This window comes from Spermophilus citellus (assembly GCF_964194105.1).
Source record: "Spermophilus citellus genome assembly, chromosome: 6".
Taxonomy (NCBI): domain Eukaryota; kingdom Metazoa; phylum Chordata; class Mammalia; order Rodentia; family Sciuridae; genus Spermophilus; species Spermophilus citellus.
The window spans coordinates 16395663-16422001 of NC_138187.1; the positions used below are offsets into that span (position 1 = coordinate 16395663).

The window sequence follows — 26339 nt, forward strand, 5'->3', positions numbered from 1 at the left end:
AGGAGAGGACCAAGAAATGGATGGTCCCTTTTATGCCGCCATTTCTTCCTATCATAAACATCTGGTAGGAGAGGAAAAACAATAGGAAACTTTGAAAAGTCTGTTGGAACAGAGTCAGAAGGCGAGTTCCTTCTCGTCCAACTCCCTGGCCCAGGACAAAACAACTCAGATCATCGGGGAGGAAATGGGAATAACAATCACTGTGCAGATTATATCCTCATGAATGTGCGCCTTTTGTTGTGATTTTACTTAGAGGGTCTTTGTACGTATCCTGTAATTTGACATTCAACATGGCGATTTTGAGGCATTTTGTATAGACTGATGTAGTACAAATATCATTAGTCAACACCAAATAGATACTGGTTGGCAAGGGGGAGAAAAGAGGAATGTGGCTTGAAGAGGGCATCACGTAATAAATTTATTATATTTTGTTACATTTTCCACTTTTCTCTTAATTCCAACTGTATACTATATAATCAACTGCTGTTTCAGAAATAAAACGTTTTAAACATAAAAATATAAATTTTGCTTCTTAAAAGTGCATACACCTTGAATAATAAAACATACAAATAAATAACAGAAGTCAGTGACACATCTCATGCACTGGCCTAAAATAATTTAAAATGTATGATACACTTTTCTTCCAGCCTCTAGGAAAGACATCCTGCCTTACATTTTTCTGTATAACTAAAGAAAATTACACAGAACTATGGACGGTGCATGAACAATACCGAAGCATTTTGTGTACAGTGATATACATGCAGATTTTACAGCGTAAATACGGAAAAGTTCAACCAAGAAACTACTCTGGTAATGAGACTTGAATTCAGTTTTAACCAGTGGTGAGAGGCACAGTTGGTGGGCAAATCCATACCTGAACACAAATGCATACCTGAAAGGCCTTCAAAGAGAACTTCAACTTGGGTAATACCGTAATTGCCTTTCCCCTTGGTTTAATGAAACCTCACCGTGTAGAATAGCACCTAGGAAATTTCATATTGCGTCTTACCAATTGCCACAGAGCTCGCTCCTCTGGGAGGCCTTTCTAAAGAAACATTTCCTTGTTATCTTTACTCCTTGAAATGTTGAAAATACCAGGTAAATTACGTTTCTTTTCGTTTTGTAGGCAGCATAATGCTTGACAGGATGAAACCACCCGAGCCCAGCAAATTATTTTGAAGATGTTGTAGTGCATTCAGCTCACCACAGATTAAAACTAAATGTCATATGCCTCCATAGGTAACACACTGCCAAGTTTTTGGATGAGTATTTCTTCAGTTACACGAAAAAAATTGCAATGAGGGTTACAAAAAAAAAAAAAATTCCAAGTAAAATGTTTCACATTCATTTCAAACTAAAAAGAATTCCTGAAACTACGTTCTTGGTAAGTAAGAGCTACAGTAGAGAATGAGCTGAGTACAGCAGCCTGGGGTTTGCTATTTCAATTACTACAAAAAGGCAACCATTCTATCAAAAGCAAGGACAGGTCTTCCAAGGCTAGAAAGGTTGTTTTTGTGTGTGTGTTGTTTTTTTTAATTCTCCCAAATATTCTCACTTGGAGGAACTTCCCTTCTCCTCAGTGGGTTGGTTTCTGATCCACCATGAAATCTGGTGGGGAGACTTTGGAGAAAGATGCAGACCCCAAGACCACCAATTCCCACCAGGCTGGGAAATGCCAAGCTGTCCACCTCCCGAATCAGGCCTGGAATCAGAAAGGCCTCATATTCCAAACAGGAGGTTGATATTTTCCTCCCTAACACAACTGAGCAACTGGTATCACTCTTGAGACTTCATATGGCAGTGATTATCACCATAATTCTCGGCAAATGGAGGGTGTATTGCAGTGGTTCTCAATTCCAACTACAAATCAGAAACACCTACGAGCTGTAATGGTGGTTCCTGGGACAGGCCCCTACACTACCTAGATCAAAAGCTCGGGAGGAGTCCCAGGCTTAAAAGTTCTTTAGATGATTATGGTAAACACTGGGTATCACAATCTCAGATGAGTCATTCAGAAGTGGCTCTCAAGTCTGCCATAAACCCCTTTCTCCTCCACACTGGGAAACACTGCTTTTAAATGAATATGAGATGGATCTAGATCAGAATCCACCATACAACACTATCATAAATTCCACAGCCTTGTTCTCACTGGGACCAATGGGTGGGAAGCTCCACAGCTTTCCAAAACAGCTCTAAGTCTCTACAAAAGCATTTTAAAATTGTTAGCACTATTTGAAGCCACATTCTTTCCTTGTGACCACAATAGAACCCTAGAAGATATAAAAAATTAAAATCTATAGAAAATGGCAGGTTATTTTTAGAACAAAATACTTTAGGAAAGTCTTCAGGCTAAATACAGTATATACACCAGTGTATGTTCAGTATCTCCAATTCCACTCCTGCTTCCACAATACTTATTATTTTACATACAACCTCACCAATAATAAAAAAAAATTGGCAAAGAGAAATAGATGCGAAGCAAACCAAAAGATCACATTCATGCTCATCTACACTGAGGATTAAGCCACATTTGAAAAATTACAAATTCAAAAATAGAGCTCCATAATCTAAGAGTTGCTTTTTTTTTTTTAATGCTTAACATTTAGTATAGTCTTTTCTTTATTGGTTGCTTGCATAGGTAGTAAGAGCATGCTTTCTGGATTAGATGGAAGGCATGCAAGACCTTTTCCATTACTGAGGGGATCATGAGTGGTCATGCCCAAAATGTGGCTGCAAAAACAAACACTTGGGGAGTTGATCAGCATGACAGCATGAGACACTGGGCGACACTGGGCGTTCTGTTAAATAAAGGCATTGGACTCCCCTGCCCAAAAAAAAAAAAAAAAAAAAAAAAAAGGCAGTCAGGTTTAACAATAATGTTGCCTTCATGAAATTAAAGACAAAGACAGCGTGCACACTCACAGCCATATCTGTCTGTGTGTTTGTGTTTACAACAGGCACTGGTTTGTCAACAAATTTCACCCTTCTCAATTCCAAATAATATAAGCTTCAATGTGCCTTCAGAATACATTTTAAACTGTGCTTATGATTTGCATACTATTTCAAAAATTCAACCCAGAAACACTATCTTCGTATCCAAAACAACTTACCTAGGAAACAATAACTTCAGCTGTTCAGGAATTTGTCAGAATGAAATGTAACATCAGATGTCCATCTACTTCTAAAAACGTGTTTCTCTGAAATAAATAAGCTTTGTTCACTGTTCTCTGCTCTGCTTGCCCTAAGCTGCCACTACTGTTCCTGACGTTTTCATGATAGTTCATTTAGAGGGATGACAATTCCCCAAACCCAGAGAAAAATCCCAATATCCACCTCAAGACAAATGGATGACCAAATTCTAATGCAAAGTGACTTGGATTTTCAAGTCCTCCAATAGCACAGACAGCTCAGCCTGAACCAGCAAATCGAAGAGCAGGATGTCTGCAGAGATGAAGGGCACTTTTGGTTTCCAGACAAAACAAACATGCTCAAGAGGACCATGAGCCTTAGCCAGAGCCAGAATCCAACATATCTTTTTGTCGAGAGGACTGCCATTCCGTCCAGCCCACCGCCAGCCTTCCCAGCCTCATGAGCTGTGCTGGCAGGGCTCTTTGGCTACAGCAAATTCCTGAAGCTTCAGCAGGTCTTTAAACACAAAACAGGCCCTCAGTGAACATTTGCAGAATGAATGAAGGCTGGAAAGAAGGATTACAAAAGAGCTCGGGCAGCCTCACAGACAATTACAGCATTTCAGCACACCACAAACAACCAATTCCACTGCTACCAGGCCAGCATGCTACGACGTACTTTCAGTTTGGCTGCTTTTAGGATGAGAAAATACAAAAGGCAGGAGAGGGCCTACCAGGAAGGGCTCCTCAGTTTCCTTGTGCTTCCATATTCTCTAGGGGTTAACAAAGGTGAGGCACAGGGCTGTCTTAAGGATTGAGACAGCCCAGTGCACTGGATGTTTACAGAAAGAGAAATCAAGAATAATTTTTTTAAATAAGCAAACATTCCCAATGCAGCCCTACTGTTGGTGACTACGTGGTGCCTACAAGGAAAGGACTTCTGTCATCAGGCCCATCAAGGTGTCAACCAGAAACCCAGACCCACCACCCTTAGCAGATGACTTTAACCCCAAAGCACATAAGGATCATTGTGCCAAATATCACTGAGAATTAAAGAAAGAAAGAAAGAAAGAAAGAAATACTAAGTCCTTGACCCTAACAAAAAACTAAATTGAACCAAGTAACAATACTCCCACCTGAAAGAGCACCTTCAAACTTTGGGGAAAAATTTCCTTTTCTGTGGCTTAAAGTTGTAACTAGTCGTTAGGAATAATGAAATTTTCATTGTTTACCAACCCCGGAAATAGAAAGCTTAACGACGCCTGGCCAATGCCATAATACTTCCTGGCATTTTTTCTATTTAATTAAACCTGAAGCAAGGACTAAATTCCATAGACATATAGTTTATAGATTTTATTATATTATAGAAATTTTATTTCTAGATCCCATGGAAAATTAAAGAGATTTGTAGAGGTTTTTTTTTTTTTTTTTAAAGGCATTACACATAATGGAAAATCCATTCCTATAGGACTCACGAATAAAAATATTTACCATTGTAAGAATCAAACTAGTTTCTATTAATGCTTAACTGACTATGGAAAAAAAGTGTTATTAAAACCCTCTGCCTAATCAAAATATAATTCTAAGACTGCTTTAGAGCTTCTGATAGATTTCAAATGAAATCTACCTGCTAACAAAGACAACAGGTTCAAATTAGACAAACATTCAATTCCTGATATTGATGATCCCACATTTGTGCATCTTTTTCAGGAAATAAAAGCAATACAGGAAAACCAGAGCAGTGGCTGACACGGGCGGGGCTGTTGGTGAGGTGGTATCAAAGGCAGCCAGCCCCGCAGTCAGGCCACAGCACAGGACAACGCTGCTCGGGAAACCACCGAATCCACACAGCACAAGGACAACACCTAGTGAAGTGTCTAGTACAGGGCTCGGTGCCAGGGTGACGGCTCATGCTGAATGAGTTACATGGAGCACTACGGTAACCTTCACGAGTGGAATAAGCAAGTCTTCACCACTGCAAGGGTCGAAAATTCCAGCTACCCTCAACATAATGGCTCCTTGCAAGTTACCAGCTAATGCTCAAATTAGCAGCAAAATAAAGTTAAGTAACCTACTGGAAACAGTTCCCAAGAGGTATTCATGGAAAAAAATAAAAGAAAGAAAAAAGAGGGCAGAATTCACAGCTATGCATGCATATGTGTTGTCGTTACTTCATACACAGCAATACTGAAAAGGAAGGTTATCAACGAATCTGTGCACCATCAGTTCAGGAAGAACCTGAATAGTCTATGACCAAAATAATAACAACAATAATAATAATAATAAAAAACAACATAAACTTAGCATTCTATATTTTATGGCAAAGTGACAAATGCTATTCAAGGAGAATCAGGACTATGATTCTCCTTATATTTAAAAAGCAAATAAAACAAAAGCTAAAATTGAAGCAGGAAATGATTACCAGGAGACCTCCAGAGAGCTTGAAAAACTATAGATTTGCTTTTCTGTGCTATTTCTATGAGATGCTCCTTTCTCTATATAAGAAATGCAGTTTGCACTGACACTGCCAGATGGAACACACTCCAAACCCCGCTTGTGAGGTCTGGGCGTGCGATTCCATCTTCAGCACAAAGAAGATATAAATGAGTTACTGAAAAGCAGTCAGAATGAAAACTGACAAGCGGGATCCAAAGTGCATCTGTAATACTGTGTCACACACTGCTTCCACACACCATCACTGACTATTGGCAGGAAGCGACTTCTTTCCTTTTCAAGCTATGAGATGAGGGGACACAAGCATGCAGATGGGGGCAGCATGGAGCCTTCAGCTTCTAACAGAAAAAGCAATACCAGAGGAGAATGGTAGGATTCATGCCTCCAGTTTAGAATGCATTTTTTTCCAGGAATCTTTCAAAGGTGTTAACTGCTCTGCTACAGTTCAAAATCCAAATGGACTTAGCTAGCAAACGTAGAAGGAAAAAAATTTAATTAGTGACTGGATCCTGGCTATCCAATTTGCTACCTCTTGGAACACATCTCAAGAGTTAAGACAGGTGAGGGTGCTGCACACCTCTGCAGAGATAAAGGTAGTCTAAGACTTTGCTTCTACCTCTGTAATGTCTCTGTGGCAGTAGGAGAAATGACACAGTCACCCACATGTCACCTTCCTCTTTAATCCATTTACTGATGCACATCCATCCTGGACTAGCTGAGTATAGATACCTGAGAAACATTAGTGTTAAAATATTGCCCTTTACAAAGACTGGTAAATGGGGCACAAGTGCAGAAAGCAACAGTTTTATCTCGGTTTGTTTCACATGTTATTGTCACAGTTTTTAGAGCTCCTGGTGCCACTCGACAATCCGCAGTGTGGACAAATCCTGCTCAGATGAAACCCAAGTCAAATAATTCACCCTTCCACACACTAATGATAGCTTAACTGGTTCACAGGTTTCAAGACCCTAGTGTCCAATGAAAGTCATTAGAGTTCTCTAGAAAGAAATATATACAATTGCTAAAGGGACTGTCCGGGTATTGTCTATAATTACTCCAGTTAGCCTGGTATCAATGCTTTGCCTATGGCTGTTATTTGGTTCAATGGCAGAATAAGGCGAAGACGCTTTTAACAATTTACAACTGACTTCTCCTTGCATACACACACTCACGCACGCGCAGGCACACACAATCAGGCACATGACCCAAAAAATAACAAAACAAAAGCATAGAGGGCTTTGGTGGAAAAGGAGGGGTGCTAAATAAATAAACATCTTTACAGACAGAACACTTAGGCTGCGGAACGTCACTGAGGTTTCTGAGAAGGCCGTGCAGAGGTCTGCATGCTAGAAGGTAACTTTTTGGAGGCTTTCTCAGCAGGCTGCTTGCCGCTGGGAGATGAGGGAAGTCCGGAATCCAGCTGGGAAGACTTGGACTTGTGAGCAGAGAGCAGGGAATGTTTAGCGGAGGCAGGGTCCTTAGAGACAAGCTGCTCCTTTCCAACTGCATGGGCATTTGGCTGCTGGGGGCCCGGAGGCTGGTGGCCTTTCTCGGCCTTGTCATCCCTGGCACTCTTACTGTCTGACTTGACAGAGCTGCCCCCTGTCTTTTTAGACAGCAAGGTTGTCTTGCCGAGGTCCGTCGACCGCCTAGTTTCCTTCTGTCTCAAGGCTGACTTGAAGAAGGACAGCCCCTTATCCTCAGACTTGCTGTCCCTCTTCAGACCAGAGCGCACGCTCGTGCTGGGGGAGCGCAGGCTGGCCATGGAGGAGCTGCGCACGTGCTTGCCGTCACCTCTGCCCTCCCCGGCTCTGGCCTGGCTCACCCGAGGGGAGCTGGGTTTGGAAATGGAGGTGACACTGGCTCTGTCGGATCCCAGGCTTTGTCTGGAGCCCTCCCTACTCAAGGTCCGGTCTGAAGTCCTGTTCTTCCCAGGAGGGAAGGGGCCCCTGGTGGCAGAGCCTGAGGCTTTTTTGGCAGATGTAGAGGAAGCAGTGTAAGCGAGGGCAGAAGCCGACTTCTGCTTCTGTGGCGAGGGAGACGATGCGGAATCATGGGACTTGGGGACTGACTCCTTTTTGGGCTGGGCAGGAGCAGGGGATGAATGCCTTCCACTGGCCCTGGAAGAATCCGCTTTGCTTCGAGAGCGAGAAGGCTTTAGAGAAACTTTGACAGGAACAGGAGAAGAAGGAGATGTACTTGAAAGAGATGATTCTTGGCTTGCCAAGGCTGCTCTCCCCTTCCGCAAGCTTTTATCTGGCTCAGAAGTGCCTTTGGAACTGGGGGACCTCTTGGTTGTGCTCTCTGGTTTCTTTGTGAGCGAGCCTGGGTGGCCTGGGGGTTTCACTTCTTTGACTGGAGAGCTGTCCACGGAATCACTCTGATCCACGTAAGCAATCTGGTTATTGTTATCAAATGCATCGGAGACAGGAGGTAAGCGATCCCCTTGTGCTAAGTTTTTGCTCTGTGTATCTACAACACTGGAGTTCAATTTGCGGGTATCTGACTCGTCTCTGAACACGCCCTCCATGACAGCCAGGGGGGCTCGGCCCACAGCCTTGTGTTCTCGTCGACTGTGACTATCACTTACTTCCTGATAACTGCTGGAAAGGTTCCTCAAGCTGCCAAAGCAAGAGATAGAGACCTTGTCATCTACTGCCTCCCCGATCTTCTCTAAGGTGGAGGCAGAGCTGTGAATTGGAGAGTCCCCTGAGAAGCGGGAAGGAGAATTGGAGCGCATCTGCAGCTTCGCAGACAGGGACCAAGAAGGTCTCATGCAATTTTCATTAACAGCCAAGGGGCTGGTCACAGACGATCTGGAGGACAAGCTCTGGCGCTGGACACTCCTCACAAATGGCCGAGTTGAAAAGCCACCTAAACATGGCAGAGAGAATTCTGTTAAGCTAAACCCACAAAAACATTCCTGTAGCATCTTAAGATGGTAAAGGTGGACCCAAAGCAGGCCACATGTAATGACGGGAGTATGACTCTCAGTGTCACCTGTCTGAGGTCACAGCCATGTGACTTCAACCTTCTGAAGCCCAGTTCCCTTATCTATAAAAGAGGAACCTTCTAGCTCAGGGGTAAGCAAACCATTCTCGGTACCTCCTGGCTCTCCCTCCAGGTCAGCATACTTCCTGTAAAGGCCCACCAGAAGTATGCTATGTTGCATGGACGACCGCTCAACTCTGCCACCACAGCACAAAAGCAACCACATAGGTAACAAAAAAATGGCGTGGCTGCGTTCTAAAAAACTTTACAGAAAAAAGGCAGCAGGCCGCAGGGCCCGTCGGCTGCAGGATGCTGTGTGCTGACCACTGGTCTACTATAAGGATTAAAGAAAATCTCAGAAGTCCTGTGCCCAGCAGAAGACCTGGCACTTCAGATGCTCATGAAATGGAAGCTGCTCATCCAGCTTCCTCCTCCTCCTGAAGCACATCTGGGGCTCACAGAGGCAAGTCCTGCCAAGATTACACAAATAATTAAAGGCAGAGCTAATACCAGAACCCCTCACCCCTTGGCTCAAATACCACCTGTAAGTTAGTCTGCAATCGTTGACTAGTAAAGTGGAGAAGAGCTAGAGATTTCAATGGAAAGAACTTGGATACAATCGGCACCAAACCTAAGGGACCTAACACTTTCAAAGAAAACCCTCATAATTAGAACAATATGTTAGTTTGTAGTGTCTTAAAACTTCTAAAGAAAATATTCTAAATTGAATTTTATACATACTTGATACTGTAGCTGTGGCATTTAAGAAACTCTGCATAAATTCCTAAGAGGCAGCCTCTGTTCTGTGGGCACTATCCAGAACCATTAAATGATGATAATGCTTAAGAGGATATTGATTCCACCAACTACACTGTTTAAAAATAGATCAAGGCAACCCATATCTAGACTTATCATTAAAGTGACAGTGAATTCTAAGTTTACAAGTTATGTTGAATATAACCTCCACCTAAACAAGCAAAGGCTTACTAGTTGGCTTTTCACAAAACGTCAGGAGCTAGAAAGAGCTTAGCAATTATAGTCCAATATTCTTATTTTACAAATAAAACAGTGGTAAGCCAGACGAAGTGGCAGAGCTGAAACCCTGACACAGATGCCACCTTCTTCCAACCTCCTGCACTTTGAGCTCCATTTCATTTTCTCAGAATTATCCATCATCACTAGAGACAGATTATGGCGATCGAAATGCTGGCCGCAGAGTGAGACTCGCTGGAGGATGAGTCACCGCCCTCATTACAGAGGCTGAGCTCACCCTCTGCTCCTTCCAGCTCTCAGGGCAGTGGCTGCCTGATCTTTCCCACACCGCCTGGGGTCCCTGTTAGGACCAAGGTCTATCCTGCCATTACTCTAGTGGTAAGTGAAGGCTTCAGAGTTCAATTTTTAATCAGATTTGCCCAGTTTTTATATTGTGATCACGCTCAGAGTAAGAAATCTGGAGCTGAAGTTGTCAGGGGCCCCATTGCCAGGCTGGGACTCACCAGGTGGCCCTGAGCAAGCACAACTTCACTGAGCCCTTACAGCCACTCTGAAAATTATAAAAGCACTTTGAAAAAAAATGTGTACAGTTAAAGCTTCAGCCTCACACTAGACCATAAAAGTGGAAAATAATGATGTGGATAAAGTCTTGGGTCATAGAGGAAAAGCCAGTGACCATGTCCATTAACAATGTTACTTCTTAGAATCATAACTGCAGCTAGGCAGCCCCACTCCTACCCACTTTGAGTTCTCCCACGATCTCCGTGGGACTTTGTTCCTAACCCTGAGGCCCCCTGCACTGTGTCTGTATGTTGCTGTTTTGAAAACCCATCAGCAAAACCCACACCCACCATCATCTTCACTCCTTTCCCCGGTCATCTCCACAGACTCGGAGAGCGAGGCCAGGGAGGTGCGTCTGGAGGAGGCCGCTGAAGTCACACTGGCTTGCTTGCTCCCTGGAAGCCGGCTCACCCAGTGCTCACACAGGGAAGAACTCGTGGAGCCTGTAGAAAAGGAGATGGGAGCTGAGGTCAGCCAGGTCCTGTGGCCAGCCTGCACTGCCCATGCCCTCACGGACGTGCTGCAAGCCAAGCTGGGGACATCTGATGTCCTAAGGACACCATGAACTCCCAGAGCTGATTACCCCAGTGAAGACGAAGAACAGAAGTCAGCTCCTGCACACAGGCAGGAGTGAAATGCAAGCACAGGGATGACCACTTCAGAACGCAGTATGTGACCCATAAAAGTTGGCAAAAAGACGGGATGTAGACAATAATTCATGTCTGTTCATTCCACAAATATGGACCAAGCATCTACAGAGCATGCAACTATTCTGAGCACCTGTAGAAAGATTTGACTCGAGAAGAAAGGAGCAATGTGCACTATTCTTAGCTTCACTGCCTTACAGAATTGTTAACCATGTTATCATATTAATAATACACACACGTCCTTTCAGGTCCATCAGTCCTATCTCCTATTTGTTCCAGAAATGCCCTTCAATATACAACAGTGCAACAGAAAGTGCTCTTGAGGTTGACTACATGAAGCAGCACTACTGGCTCAGCAGACAAGAGCATGTCATTTCTGAGCATCTCTGACTCTGGTAGAGCACCCAGGGAAGCCTCAGAGCAACTAAGTTCCCACTTCCTGTCAAGGAAGTGAGCAGCTACACACTGCGTGGAGTTTGGCTCAGCAGGGAGGCATCTTTTCAGCCTCTTTGAACTCACCTCTCCCACTCTTGGAGACAATCAGTGGTCACCATTCCTTACCCTACCCTGTCAACACAGTACCATGTTTTGTCCTCTGCCACATTCTCTTAAAGTCAAACTTTACAGCAGGAAGCACATGTGCCCTTGTTTGGATTATGTCTTGTGTCTCATGTGTCTTGTGGGTGGGTGCTGGTTCCTATGCTTATTAACATAACAGACTAGATCCTACGGGCTAAATCCAAGCCATCTGTTACAGTCATCAATCCCTTCCCAAAGAGAACAAGTCAATCTTATTGGAAAAAAGAACTATTTCTAATGGTACTCGTCGACCCTTTACAAAGTGTTCTCACATCCATTACCTAATTTAATGCAAGCAATGATCCAGTGAGGGAGGACTATGACTATTACACCCATGCTGGGTGATGACCATGTGGCTCAGGTGGACCATGCTCCAAGGTAACCCAGGAGAAGGTCTGAGAGCAGCAGCCAGGCTACTGACCCACTCCCCCGTGCATTTATCCCACAGGCACAGGTGCAGGCTGTCTGAGCCAGGCTCTGCCCACCACTGCGTGGACTGTGCTGGTCCATGGCTGCCACACAGTCCACCCCACTTCCTTAATTGCAATCAAGCTGGTTTCCAGACTAACAGAAATGTGAAGATTAACCTGATCAAACTGATGGTCATGAAGCCTCTAAGACATCCCCTACACCATGAACTACAATCTTCTGCTCTAGAAAAACCTGCCCAAGAACAACAGTCAGCCTTACCGGCTACTGAGCTGTTAGCCGACCACGAAGGGATGGCTGTCCGCCTTTGGTAGAAGAGGATATAGGCTGTCTGCGTGCACACCTCGTCCTCCGACAGCTGCTGCACATCACTGTCATCGAAGCAATACCAGAGGCCATCCACAGAGTTCTTACAGTATGCTGCCAAAAAGAGACCATGGTCAGTACCAGACGAGACCACGCCAGCTGTTCCATTCCATCCAGAAACCATTACTTTGGCTTATACAACTAATTCAAGAACTTTTTAAGTCTGCACGTAGTAACACAGAAAGAAACTTTTTAATAAATCCAAATTCCATATCACACTCAAACAATGTGTTTAAAGAAATTCCAAATTATTTCATATAGTTCTATTTTACCTTAGAAAACACAATATACTTATTTATTTAAACTACTGGGTCTCAACCAGGAACAATTTTGCCCTACAGGAGACATTTAGCCAAGAATGGAGACATTCTGACTGTCACAACTGAAGAGGGATGGGGGAAGTGCCCAGCACCTGGGGATGCTGCTAATTATCAACAATGTACAGGACAGCACCCCACCACAGAAGTACCCAGCCAAAATGTCAATAGTTCCAGGGTTAAAAATCCTGACAAAAGGGGCTGGGGTTGTGGCTCAGCGGTAGAGCGCTCACCTCGCACGTATGAGACCCTGGGTTTGATCCTCAGTACCACATAAAAATAAACAAAATAAATATATTGTGTCCATGTATAACTAAACAAATATTTTTTAAAAATCTTGACATAAGCATATTACAGTATTTCGTGTTTATGAGAGATATAAAATAATATTAAGAGAAATACTACTACTAACCCAGTATCTAATATTCAACATTTGTATACCAAGAATTTCATTTAATCCTGAGATTTGTTTTATTATTACTCCCAATTTTATAGAGGCTTAAAAAGACTACCCAGCACATCCACCCGCATGCATTTGCTGAAGTACAGAGCCAACTTCAGTTCAGGTTTATATGATACTTGAGCCTGAGCTTCAGCCCCTGCCCTGCCTTGCCTCCCTAGGGGGCAACACAACAGCGCTCCACAGAGGGTCCCTGGCAAATTGAGAATACACAAGCTCATGAAGGCACAAGGCCCTCTCCCAGCTCAAATCCCAAGCTCAGGTAGAAATAAAGCGCGTTCAAGAACCAGCAAGAAAAAACAAAAACTTGAAAGAGTTTGGTGCCGGGGCTGTAGCTCAGAGGTAGAGTGCATGCATAGCATGCACAAGGCTTGGGTTCCAACCCCTGCACCAAAAAAAATAAAATTAAATAAATTCTCAAAACCAAATTATCCTGAAAGGATATATCAAAGGGTCTTATAAGCTTGATCCAAAAAGGCACGTTGTTATCACATTCCCTAAAAATATCTGTTTACTGGAGCGAGAATAAATGAGTGCTAGAACATTTAGCTGGATGCTGAAACAGACTTAGTATACCCAAGGACAGGGCACCTAAGGTCCTGAGAGGTGCCAGGAGTAAACCCTTAACAGGCCACACACTTTTCTAAGTATGGCACTATAAGAGATGAAACCCAGAGAGGGAAGGGTTACTATACCAAACAGGTCCTCAAATGAAGGGCAGAGGAAGAATCTACAAATGTGGGGAAGAAAGTCCTCTGCAGCTGTGAACTCATCAAGACCCAGAAGAGGAGAGAAATGAAGATACAAGCAGCAAACAGCTAAAAAAACAGCACTCAAGTGGTGTCAGGTCAGGCCTGCTGTATACATCACCCACTGGTGAGGTGGTGATAAGTGGGAGTTAGAACTGTAAGGAGTGGGGAGACATCCAAGAGAAGGAGACAGATAATTGTGCTCTAATTTTGGTCTACTCTGCGTCATGGTGTGGAAACTAAGGTAGCACAGTAACTCACTAACGAGAAAACAATGTTATTTACAAAATAATTCTACTTGCTTTTCTTCCTAGCCCTACCTTCTGAGGTGTTTCCTAGGCCAGTGCTACTCAAATTGTGGCAGGAGATTGGTGCTGTCCCCAAAATGCAGAAGCATTCAAAAACTTTCATAGCAATCCAGTGCCGCCATAGTGTTTTGCTATATTTTTACAAAAAGAGCTGGCTTGTGAAGGATTGGAATTTTAAAATAGGAAAAACAAGGTCTTTATCGCAGATGATTTGAGAAGCTCTGTTCTAAATCCTTGCACAAGTTAGCCATACACAAACTACATAATTACAGCTAGACCCAGTGCAAAACCAAAAACACATCAGAACAGACACTCCAAATGAAAACTTAACAAGAGAATCCCTTTAACCCACAGTGCTGGGGTATTTAAGATGTACTCTAACATTCTGTATACCAGGAGAGCAACAATGTGGCTTACGCATGGGAAAGGGGAAATAACAAAAATATCTGAGCACCTCCCAGGGAACACGTCCTGTGAGAAAGGCAGGCCTGCTTCCTGCACACTACCGCGGTCCCACCATGGTCCCCAAGTCAGAGTAGGCTACATAGCCAAGGCCACAGAGCTGGGAAGATGGGTCCAGCTTCCAACCAGAACTGCTTTCATTAAACTATACTGCCTCTAGGTTTTTCAGGCATTTTCCAAAGTCTGTTCTATGTAAAGAGCAACATGATGTGATAAAATATATCACTGTCCTATTTTTCCCAATAATTTCTTGCTAGAAAGCATGCTAACATGCCAGTCGACATTTTCCTGATAAACAGTGCTCTAAATGGAAGATGGCATCTTTACCAAAGCTGAAGCTGGATGAACAGCAATCAGGGATGTTGGCAAAGACATGACTACATTAGGTAATTAGTGAAGTTAAATCACCTCTAAGTCCCTCTCTGTTCTAAGATCCATGAATCTATGATTCCACAGCTCAGTGTCCAAGAACACAGATATTACTAGTAATGCCGCAAGAGAAACGATTCAACTCAACACAACCTTAACAGAGGGGGCCCCCATGAAACAGAAACCCAAAATATGCAAGACACCAAATAAAACATCACAATTTAAACTGGGCTTAAGCCAAAATACAAAGGTAAAACACATTTAAGCATTTAACTAACATTTTGCTCGACTGGAACTTCCCTACCTTCTGTTTCTCCCTGCAAGTGGTTCAAGGCAATTCAAACCACTCCATCATGAGACAGCATCTCACTAAGTTGGGAACAGTCCTCTCACAAACAACTGCTGCCTACAATATTGAAATAGTTAAAGAACTTGAACTAAACAGGTTTCAAGAACAAGAGACTGCAGGGCTGAGGATGGAGCTCAGTAGCACAGCACTTGCTCACCATGTGCGAAGCCTGGGTTCAATCTCCAGTACCCCAAAAAAAGTAAAATCAAAAAACAAGAAGTCTCTTGCATCCAGTCATTCTCCTGACCTCCTACCCTCTCACTGGGGGAAAAAGCAGGCTGAAGAAAGGAGCATGAGAGGACCTGCTTCCACCATGCTGATGGGAGGGAGGGCGGGCTGCGGCTACCTGCTAGGGAGAGTCTCGGGGATTTAAAATATCAATTGGAAGAGACCAACCTGCCTTCATCTCCACTCCCTTTAAAAATCAAGGTAGGCAACTGTAACATAAACGACCGAGTTGATGAAGAAATAAAATCCCTGAGAAGTATGGGTGAAATACAACGAGTATAAAGAATGCAGAAATCTGAGTCTTGGAAACCATATCCAGCTATACCAAATGAACAAATCACCCTCATTTCAACCTTCACACAAACAGATGTCCAAACAAGAAGCCCTACGGTCTGCCTGGCCTCCACGTGGTTCGTGCATGCTTTTAGCCCAGCACTTCCACTTCTGAGACTCAATCTCAGGGAAACACAGAATTAAAATTCAGAAAAAGTGCATATACAGAAAGATGTCCATCTTATTAGATTAAAGGTTAAAAGCCAGAAATAATATAGATGCTCAGCAATGGGGGATGACCATACAGTCACGTGTTGCTGAACGACAGGAATATGTTCCAAGAAACACATTAGGCAATTCTGTCGTCTGAACATCCTGGAAACCTAGTTCCACAAAGACAACTCTGACATCATTAAATGACACAAACATATGGGGCCAGTGTGGTACGTGCAGCCCCTGCACCCCACCTCAGCCCACTGCTCACCACAGAACACACCTTTACCACAGAACCTACTACACGTGATGGCTCCTTTTCTTTGCGGGAAGTGAGGGGGTTGGTGGTGGGTACCAGGGATTGAACCCAGGGGTGCTTAACCACTGAGCCACATCCTTTTTTATTTTTATTTTGAGACAGCATCTAACCAAGTTGTTCAGGACTCACTAAATGGCTGAGGCTATCTTTGAACTTGAAATCCTCCTGCCTTAGCCTCTTGAAACCACTGGAATTACAAGCATGTACCACTCTGGTGTAATAAAGCTCACTGCAAGCTAAATATGAGGTGTTTAATAAACGTTGGACTGAACCACACACACCAGTGTAGAATAACAGCACCAACTCTCTGGAAAACATAGCTGCCATGTGTGAGAGGGCTCCTGCTCACACTAGAACACCAATCAATGTGAAAAAGGAGGGAAATTTTGATACAGGCTACAACACAGACGAACCAGTCTACAAAAGGACAAACACTGTATAAATCTACTTGCGGGTGGTAGTTATGACTGTCAAATTCAAGAGACAAGTGAGTGTGGGGGCTGTCAGGGCCAGGGAGGGGAGAATGGAAAGTACTATATAACAGGACAAGAGTTTCAGCTGGAAAGATAAAACAAGTCCTGGAGAGGGACAGTGACGATGGCTGTACAACAATGTGGGTGTATTTAATGCCACCCAACTGTATGCTGAAAATGGCTAACACAAAATAAATTTTGTTATGCACATTTCACAATTTTTTAAAATGTTAGCAAGGGTTGCTTAAGGGATCAACCCACAGATGATGGTGTTCTTCCTAGTCTCTAAATTTCACATGATGAACACGGCTGCTTTTATAAATGAAAGGTAAGTAAATGAAGACACTGTAAGAGCAGTTCATAGTCACCCTAAGTGAGGGAGAAGCTAGGGCCTCAGAAGAAGAGCAAAACCTAAGCTGGGGAGTGCGAGCCAGGGCGCGAGGGCAGTTCCTCGGCAGAGCGGACGGTGCTAGGACACATGCTTGCCACTCAGGCCTGGTAGCTGCTGCGCCTTCCAGCTCAGGAGGAAGAGGAAGAGTTCTGGGGAGAGACCTGTGGCATGAAACTGCCCTCACAGGGGCACCCTGCCCACGGGAAAAGAAAGGGAGGTTCTAAAGCCACGTCACCCTGTCACAAGCAACACCCGCCTGAAGGAGCCGTGAGCACAGACACGCGGGCCTCTCGCACTGCAGACCTGTGTAGTGCCCCCCTTGCATGGTGCCATGGTGATTGCACACAGCATACAGGTCATAGATGTAGTCCTCAGGGTCCCTCCCGAGTCCATAGGGCCGCCTCCACGGGGACCAATGGGATGGCAAACTCCAGCTGCTCTGGCTTCTCTTGACCACATGAGGAGTCATGTCCAGGCCAGTCAAGGGGAACTTGACCATGTTCTGAAGTTTCATACGCCTGTCGCCTTCCTGTTGCAAGAAGAAAAACAAGTTCTGATGATATTTTAATGTAAGCAGATGGCAAATCAGGTGAGCATGGAATGTGGACCCTAATCACTGAAGTAGTTCCCAAGACACGGATAAAATAGGACAATAGATGAACAGTTTTACGCAGTTGGAAGAATCAGTTTTAACACAACTAAAAGTGGCCTAACCACTGGGGGTAAATGAGCCTCCGTGAGTCTTCATTTCCTTATCTACTATGGATTTTTAGGTTTTTTTCCTTACAAAAAATTGATAATTTCACAAGATTCACCCTAATACCTGTCAGAGGCATGAAAATCAACAGTGACAACCACTTGAAGGGTAAGACCCAGGACCTTGCACAGAAGAGTCAATAAGTAGCATCCCTTTCCTCCCCACCTCCTCCAACAAGTGCATTAAAAGTTCATGCTGACTTAGTTTGACATGTTCAGTTAGTTGACAGCTGGTCAACCTGCACTTTCCATTAAGCCCATGGAAAATCCCCCTGACACCAACCACCAGTTGAACAGACATTTACTGCATGTGTCCTGTGTCCATAGGAACTTTAAAACTAACCAGGCCTAGATACGCCTCTCCCAAGGAGCTCGACTCTACCAAGGAAAGGAAAGCACTCACAAGCGAAAGGGAGAGAAGGTCCTGAGAGCCAAGAAGGCCAGGCTGAGGAATGTGGGCCTTATTCTATAGCTAAGGGGACATGCTGAGGCTTTTATGAGGGAGGTGATGTCTCCCGACTCATGGGTGAAGAACTGTGTGAGCAGCACACAGAACGAGTTACAGGGGCAGAGTGGCAACAATCAAGAAATCAACCCAAAGACACTGCAACTGAGACCACTGGAGAGTAGCAAAGCATCTACGCTGGCAGGGTGACAGCTGGTACAAGGAGACACATCAGGAGTCAGGGGGAGACAACCACAGCCACACAGAAGTGCCTGCCTAGAGGAGAAGGCCCAGAAAGAAGTGAAAGACGCTGCTGCGTTTCTGGGTCTGGGTTTCTGAAAGGGATGTAGATATGCCGTCAAGGGAACCAACAGCAAAGGAGCAGGGAGTCAGAAAGGCTGGGGTCCAAACCCTCAACCAGGCTTCTACCTGCAGAGCCCAGTAGTAAGCAGGGAAATGCCATCTTTCTCTACCACAGGAATTCAACTCTGAGCCTTGGGGGGAAAACCCCAGCCATGGGGACTGAGCGCATGTCACCTCTTCCTCTCTGCCTCCTCGGAGCCCAACACCTCTCCATCTATTCACACCTCCCGTCTCCGGGCCAAGACTCCACCTGAAGCCAGCAATGGCCTTCCGGGATGACTGCAGGGGCCTCCTCCAGGCCTCCTTGCCCTCATTCTTGCAGCTTCTCTTTATTTCTTAAAAACAAACACTGAGTAGTGCTGCTTCTCTGCTCAAAGACCTCGCCAGAATTCGACACTGCCTCTAAGGGTCTGTTTGGACAAGAAGCCCTGCTCCTATCCCAGTTCTCACCACCACCCCACGCTCCGCAGCGCAGCCCCACTGGCCCACTTTCAGCCTCTCCAAGTGCTGCGCTCCTTTGGGCCCAGGCTCTACACACACTGCTCCCTCTGCCACTACCAGTGTGAACCCCTGCTTTCCTCTCACCTGGAAAACACCTGCTCATCTCTCAGGGACAAACCTTAAAGCCGGCCTCACAGACTCTGCCAATGCTCACCTCCCATTTGCCTCTCTTACAGTGGAGAGGCACTCACAGATTCTGCCAATGTTCACCTCCCATTTGCCTCTCTTACTGTCTAGAGCAATCCTGGACTCAGAGAATAACCTTTTTGGAAAAGATGAATCACGAAGTAATACAATAAACAGCAGAGCTTCTTTGTATATATTTATATTTTGACTCATCTCCCCAACTATACAATAGCTCCTTGGGAGCAGGACAAGTTACTTTGGAAGGACAGGGACAAGAAGAGGAGGGAAGTGGGAAGGGTTGTGCAGTGCACGGCATGATGCACAATCCTACCTCCCCCAGAAGAGATCTCTACTTACGTTTTTTCCCCTTAAATACTAAAGAATACATAACAACATTTAAGCATAACATTCACAAGTCTAAAGCAAACCTCGAGAACAAAGTAAAGTATCTGCAGTATGAACTAAAATATTCAAGATTTAAAGGGTCACAGGATGCTCAAATTTTGCTTTGAGAAAGAACAAAACACAAACCCAAATAGGAGTAAATATATGTCTACCATCCAGACAGGGTCAGGGTATCAACAGGAACACCAAAGAACCCACCCACAGCACCCACAGGGGGTGTAAGAAACTCGGTCCGGCTGCATTTCCCTTACCTGTCGAAACCTCTTGAGGTGTATGATGAGCACGTCAGGCAGAGTCCACAGGCTCAGCGTGATGCTCCCCTGCTGCAGCTGCTTGCAGTGTGGGCAACGCCAGGCATCATCTGGGGCCAGCTGAAAATAAGGAGCGTGACTTCAGTTCCAGACCCCTTAACACGTGGCTTTGTTATGGAGACAGAAGTACTAACTTCTTGTCCAGCGCACGGCACGACACACAATCTCTCTAGACACTGCACAGTGGAGTAACACAATCACAGCTGGTACCTGGCTAGAGTTGGCACCCGAACAAGTGCTGAGATTATCCTTCAAGGAGAAATAATCAAACTAGTAAATGCCACAGAGAGGTTGTAGATGTCACAAACGCACCCCAACTAAGCAGAGCTCCAAACTCAACTCTTCATCTTATGATGAACATGGACCTTTCCTCCTGCTCCTGTATGTCCTACTTCAGCAACACCAGTACTGGCCACCAAAGATGGAACATGGGTTCATTCCAAACTCTAGAACCTTCCTACTTCCCTCCTCCTCTTGTCCATGTCCATCCAAAGTAATTCTCTCTCTGCCATTTCTCATGCCTCCTCCTCTCCACACCCACTGGAACCACCTTGGTTCCAAGTCCTCACCTACTCTCACCTAGACTTCTTCACGTCTCCTGTTCTCTCCCACAACCTCTGACTTGCTCCAAACAAGCCACCCCTCCTGCTACCAGCAAGATCCTTCTAAACATCAACCTGAGGCCCCAAATCCACATGTCATCTCTGTATGGAAAAATTTCATGATGAGGACATTCATTTACAGGTGCATAATGTGAGAAATTGTAATATGCTCTGGAGTTCAGAAGATAGATCTGGTGTCATCAATGTGTGAGGTACGGGAAGCCTTGGGAATGGATGACAGTTCCCATGGGTTTGGAAGATAAAGGCGCCAAGGTCAGAATCTTGGGAGATGCATATTTTTAAAGGAAGTACTCAAACTCAGAAGCCACCAGGCCTGAAGATGCAGTTAAAAAAAAAAAACAAAAACAAAAAACAGGCAAGTCAGAAGCATTTCCTCTACACATTCCATGAAAAGAGAATGGGAGAACAGGTGGTCATAAGGGGCATGAACTACGCGGGGGTCAAAGGAAGCCTGAGCTGAGGCTGCTGAGTGAGGCACACAAGGAGCCACAAGAACACCCAGGCCCAGGTCCAAAATGCAAGTCGGACAAAAGAGAGTCTTGGCAGGGAGGGAGGGAGGAGGGAAGGAGCAAATGAATGGGGAGAGGGGAACCACTGGTGGTAAATTCAGCAGAACACAGCGGGAGGAAGACTGGGGCGAACCTGAGAAGGAAGCAGAATGAAGGAAGGTTTTTTTCCATGACAAGGAGACATGGTTGTAAGAAAACTGGGAAGGGACAGAAGTTTGGAGAGATGAAAGTAAATCAGAAAATCAGACCCAGTGTCATCCGGAAAGCCTGCGTTTCTCTGTGACATTTTACACTCCCCATACCTGGCCATCCAGCCCAATGTTGGTAGTAAGTAAACAGGGTTTTCTTTGTTTAAATCACAGTGTATTACAAACATACTTTTGTAAAACACAGTGAGAACGTCATGACACCACCTAATTGCTCTGAGAGTTCCTGATCTTTCTCTGGTTCTGTAATGATCTCACTGCACGTGGCTGAAGAGCTCCCGACCTGCAGACAACATTCTGAGCATCACTGATCCAGCTGACACTGCCTGGCAGTGGGGAGGGGACAGGGCAGCGGGCAGCAAGTCTACTTTCAGTCTTCCTGACATGAAAATAACATCACTCTCTAAGTTCCCTTCCCAATCTTTAGATTCTGCTGTTTATATAAAGGGAAGTCCACTCCCTCATGCACAGGATAGTCCTTCAAGTGCCTGAAAATGACTGTCATGTCCTTAAGGAGGATGTGCTCAGCCACGACAGGACCTCCAGTGCTAGCCCACCAGCTCTCTCTGGATGTGTCCCAGTTTGCCATCCTCCTACCAGGGAACATTTAATATGAGGAAGAGAGCAGCACTGTCCCTATCAGAGTTCTGGGTATCCATTCGGCAGCACGACAGTGGCCTATGCCTATGTGGTGCTGCTGATGGATCTGAGCTGCAGACAACTGGACCCCACAACTACCACCACACAGCCTACTTCTAAGTCCCACTGCCTTTACTTCTGTATTTGTACTGGATTCTGGGGTCCAAGCACCACTCATGTATTCAAAGATGTATTTATCGAACACTTCTTATGTGCCAAGCACTGTTCTAGATACCAAGATTATTTAGTGAAAGCCAGATAGAGCTCACACTATCTTAATTCTCTCTCCCTTACCTCTTGTACTCCTGCTACACTGGTCTTATTTCTGTTTTTCTACCATGCCAATCTCCCTCCTGCCCCAGGACCTTTGCTTCCTTTATTAATTATCCCTTCAGCATGATAGCAGGATGTCTGTCTTGACATGTGTATCCCCTGACTAGCGCAGCAGCCAGCACATAGCAGGTATATTCAATACATCTAAATGAACAAACCCCAAGAAAAACATCTTACTAGTATGAACGCATCACTGTAGGTCTTTACAATGTTTTGTAGATACCAATACTATCATCTAGCAGATCTGCTCACCCCTAAGCTTTGTGCCATTCTCAAACATCTCTCAGATAAACCTTTTTTTTTTGGGGGGGGGGGCGGGACAAAGGATTGAACCTAGGGACACTTAACCACTAAGCCATGTCCCCATCCCTTTTTATATTTTATTTAGAGACAGTGTCTTGCTAAGTTGCTTAGGGCCTCACTCCCTAATTGCTAAGGCTGGCTTTGAACTCACCATCCTCCTGCCTCAGGCTCCTGAGCTGCTAGGATTACAGGTGTGCTCCACCACTCCCAGCTCTCAGCTCAATTTTTTATAAATAGAACTAAATAGAACAGTGTGTCACATAGAATCTTCAATCAACAGTTCCAAAACTATTTTATAATTAAGCCCAAGACTGATAAAACATGTCTTGTGAAAAACTATTGTTAAAGGAACTAGCTATGAACTACTTGTGAGAAGATGAAAACTATTTTCAAATATTTGAAGAAAAGTAGAAGAAAGTTATGACTTTCGAGTCTTAAACTCAAGAGAGAGAACACCTCTTTTGGTGGTACTAAGATGGGGGCATATTTCATATGGGGCATATTTCATGAAAGCACATTTTAGCTAATTAGGAAGATCAATGGGGTCACCATTTGAGCTATCCAGAGAGGAAATGATATGTCAAGTCTTGAGCAGGCAAACCCCTCATTACAGAAAGCATTCAAACACAGGCTGGACAGTCACCCATTTTAAAGTACGTGGAATAATTAAACCATTAGAAAAAAGGAGCTTTAAAGTTCCCTCTGAGCCTGAAATTGCAATATTCCCTAAGTACAGGAGTAAAGACTAGAAACTAATGATCAAAATTATGATCCTAAGTATCAACATAAGATCAAATGAACTCCATGTGCTCTGGTCTAGGTTTCCAAAGTCACATAGAAACCACACAAGGCTGGCTCCCTCCCACAGAGTCTTATCTGTCCATCCATTTGTTTCAATATTTATTGAGTCCTACTATCTGCAGAGCACTGTGCTAAACAGTCCAAAGCACTGCTGCCCAACAGAACTCTACATCTGCTCTGTTCAGTACAGGAGGCACCATCCATGTGGGTCTATTGAGCACCGTTGAGAGCCATAGCCGAGTAGGGTTGGCACATGGCATTTTGCCAGAAGGAGTGCTGTGACTGGATGATGCTGGATTGAAACAGGCTATGTATTGAGTTGTATATGGACCCTGCAATCCGGCAACAGGACGGCTCCTGCTGCCTGCCGCCCCCCCCCCACTACTTTGGAGTTCTCGTCAGTTCTCAGGGGGTTCTCCGCTGAGTTTGCGCTGAGCCCCATGGAGAACAGGGGATTCCAGGGGAGTGCGCGTGGAGTGCTGGTGGAGTTCGGGCAATAAAGGAGTTCCTGTTTGAACCTACAAGTGCCTCATGGCGGCTCAGTTATTTTATGCCCAGCCAGACTGTGGCAGAGTACCTAAAATGATGCTTGTGCAACAAAAGAACTGAATTTTTCATTTTACTTTAATTAATTTAAATAGGTCCTGATACTACATTCTTAGCATACAGGTACTACGATGAGAAACACTGTTTTCATTACAAAGGAAAACAACTTAAAACTTCTAAAGTAAAACAAAAACAACCAAAAAAAAATGAGCCCGATTAAAAAAATATATATTATAAAGGTTCATTTCAAGAGCATTCCAATTAATCGAAAATTTAAACTTCTTTTTGTTGAAGTCTTAAAAGGAACAGAATACTCAATGGATGTTCAAAACTAGGAAAATGTAAAATCCTAGGGATTTTGAGGGGCAGAATCTGTTTCTTTACTGTTATCTTGTCATTCCCCCTTCCCTACCAACTCAGTACCCAAGAAATGCTGCCTGGCTCTTACTCGTTCCTCTTTGGTGTAGAGTTGGAAACACTGGGATAAAGTGCAGGTCTGAGGTTGATGATGCCGCTCCCTCTGCAGGCGGACACTTTCTGCATCTGGGATATACTCATCTTCAATGTTTACAAATAAGCTACAATCAAAGGGAAAGACATTATCACAGAATGTCTTAAAACACGGACACAAAAGTACAATTATTACAGTTTTACAAAGTGGCTATGAATTCATAACCATGAAGATGGAGGTGTAAGAAAGCAAAGGAGGTCATCTAACACTTCTATGTCCCAAAGTGTTCTTGAAAAAGTTTTCCATCTGCAAGTTATTTTAGGAACTAAGTTGGAGTTAGTTTTTCTGGGGCTGTCCATAACTTGTGCCATTAAATCATGTATTCTTGTCCTTCATCTCTAAGGGCAAGCATTCGATAAAGCTTAATAGGGCAGAGGGACTTCTAATAAAAATCAAATTGGACCTATACAGTAGTTAATGAATATATGGCTTCTCTCTCAGTAGTAAATAAATGTTCAAAGGCTTTAAGGTTGGGAAAAATGTATAAGAAAGAAATATTAAGCTGCTTAAATAAAGGTTTAACAATATGCTTAGATACTGAAGAGACGAAAGCTCTGTATTTTAGCTCATTTGGAAGATCAATGGGGTGCTCCTAAAATAAAACAATTCTATAAATATTAAGTAAAAGAATACTCACAAATCTTTTGTCTCCTTGTCCCATTCTACCACTAACTTCACATGAGCAGTGCCACCTGGTCCACAAGATTTTAATGCCCTATAGAATGGGGAAGAGAAGAAGCTCCAAGTTGCTATCTTTAAAAAAAAAAATTATTTTACTTAAATATGATTATGGCCTATCTACAATCATAAAATTGCTAAAAATCTTCATAGTTCCCCTGGAAGAAAAAGATTTTAGTGACTCCATTACAACCATAGGTTTAGTGAATAGTTTACAAGTGAGCTAAAAAAAATCTTTAAAATATCCAATACAGAAATAATGGAAGAAATAGATTAGAAGAAATTTAGTAAAGCACTATAAGGCTGTCCGCAATTACTCTCGGACATTCTATGTGACCTTTCCAGCTCTTGCCCGACTCCCCACCAACCCGGGGAGAGCTGATCTCGCACCTCTCCACCTGCTCCACACCATGCACCTACCCTGTGCCTTCTTCCTCCCTCCTTCATAAAGCCACTACCCCAGTTCACTGGACTCGGCCACCTTCTGAGAAACTCTTTCAGCAGTCACTGTTAAAATCACTCAACAAATCTTTTTTTATATTGTTCAATATTTTTTATTATTATCTTATCTATTAGTTCCCATTCTCTAAAACCAACAGGGAGCCTTCAAATAGCAATGTTATATACCTTTTGAAAATCTTGAAATGTAGGCACAATTTCTTTGTTGAAAGAAATGATAATAAAGACAATGTGAGTTTTGATATTCATATATCCATATGTATATGGTGTATTCACATATCCATCATTTTATTAGTAGACTACTGTAAACATAATAGAAGGATGTAGAAAGTACAGAAACAGCATGTAACAGCAACTAACTAAGAGACAGAGGAACAGCATAAAGAAACTTTAAAGAAAAGGCACTATGGACAGTGGAAGTCACACCTGAGAAGGGACACACACAGCACGGTGCTGCGTGCGCAAATGCTCCTTGGTACTCTGATACTAAGGAAGGCTTGGGGTGGAAGGGAAAGGAAGAACAGGACCCACAAAACAGAGGTCCTCAGAGTCCTGGCTGTGGAGAATCTGGCATCTGGTGGAAGCCAGCCTTCACCTCGTAGGCCACAAGTCACCACTGAAGGGCTTCAAAGAGGAACAAGGTGTGACTAGCACACTATTTTGGAAAACTTCAGTCTTGGTGAATAGGAAACTGTAATTTGTTTTCCTAACATGAATATTCTGTGGCTTTTCTGATTTTAAGGAAGATCCATAAAATGTTTCATA

At 43.9% G+C, this 26339-nt stretch overlaps 1 protein-coding gene across 1 annotated transcript in view; it reads right to left on the reverse strand.

Annotated features, from left to right (window-relative positions):
- Positions 1–405: 405 nt before the first annotated feature.
- Positions 406–26339, reverse strand: part of USP31 (ubiquitin specific peptidase 31) — a 73262-nt gene continuing 47328 nt past the window's right edge. The window contains exons 10-16 of the mRNA XM_081297796.1: positions 25075–25152; positions 24375–24504; positions 19907–20026; positions 17363–17588; positions 12044–12202; positions 10418–10570; positions 406–8456 (exon numbers count right to left, since the gene is read on the reverse strand). Of these exons, the coding sequence (XP_081153922.1) occupies positions 6889–8456; positions 10418–10570; positions 12044–12202; positions 17363–17588; positions 19907–20026; positions 24375–24504; positions 25075–25152 (2434 nt within the window). The 3' untranslated portion in view covers positions 406–6888. The remainder of the gene's footprint in view (positions 8457–10417; positions 10571–12043; positions 12203–17362; positions 17589–19906; positions 20027–24374; positions 24505–25074; positions 25153–26339) is intronic.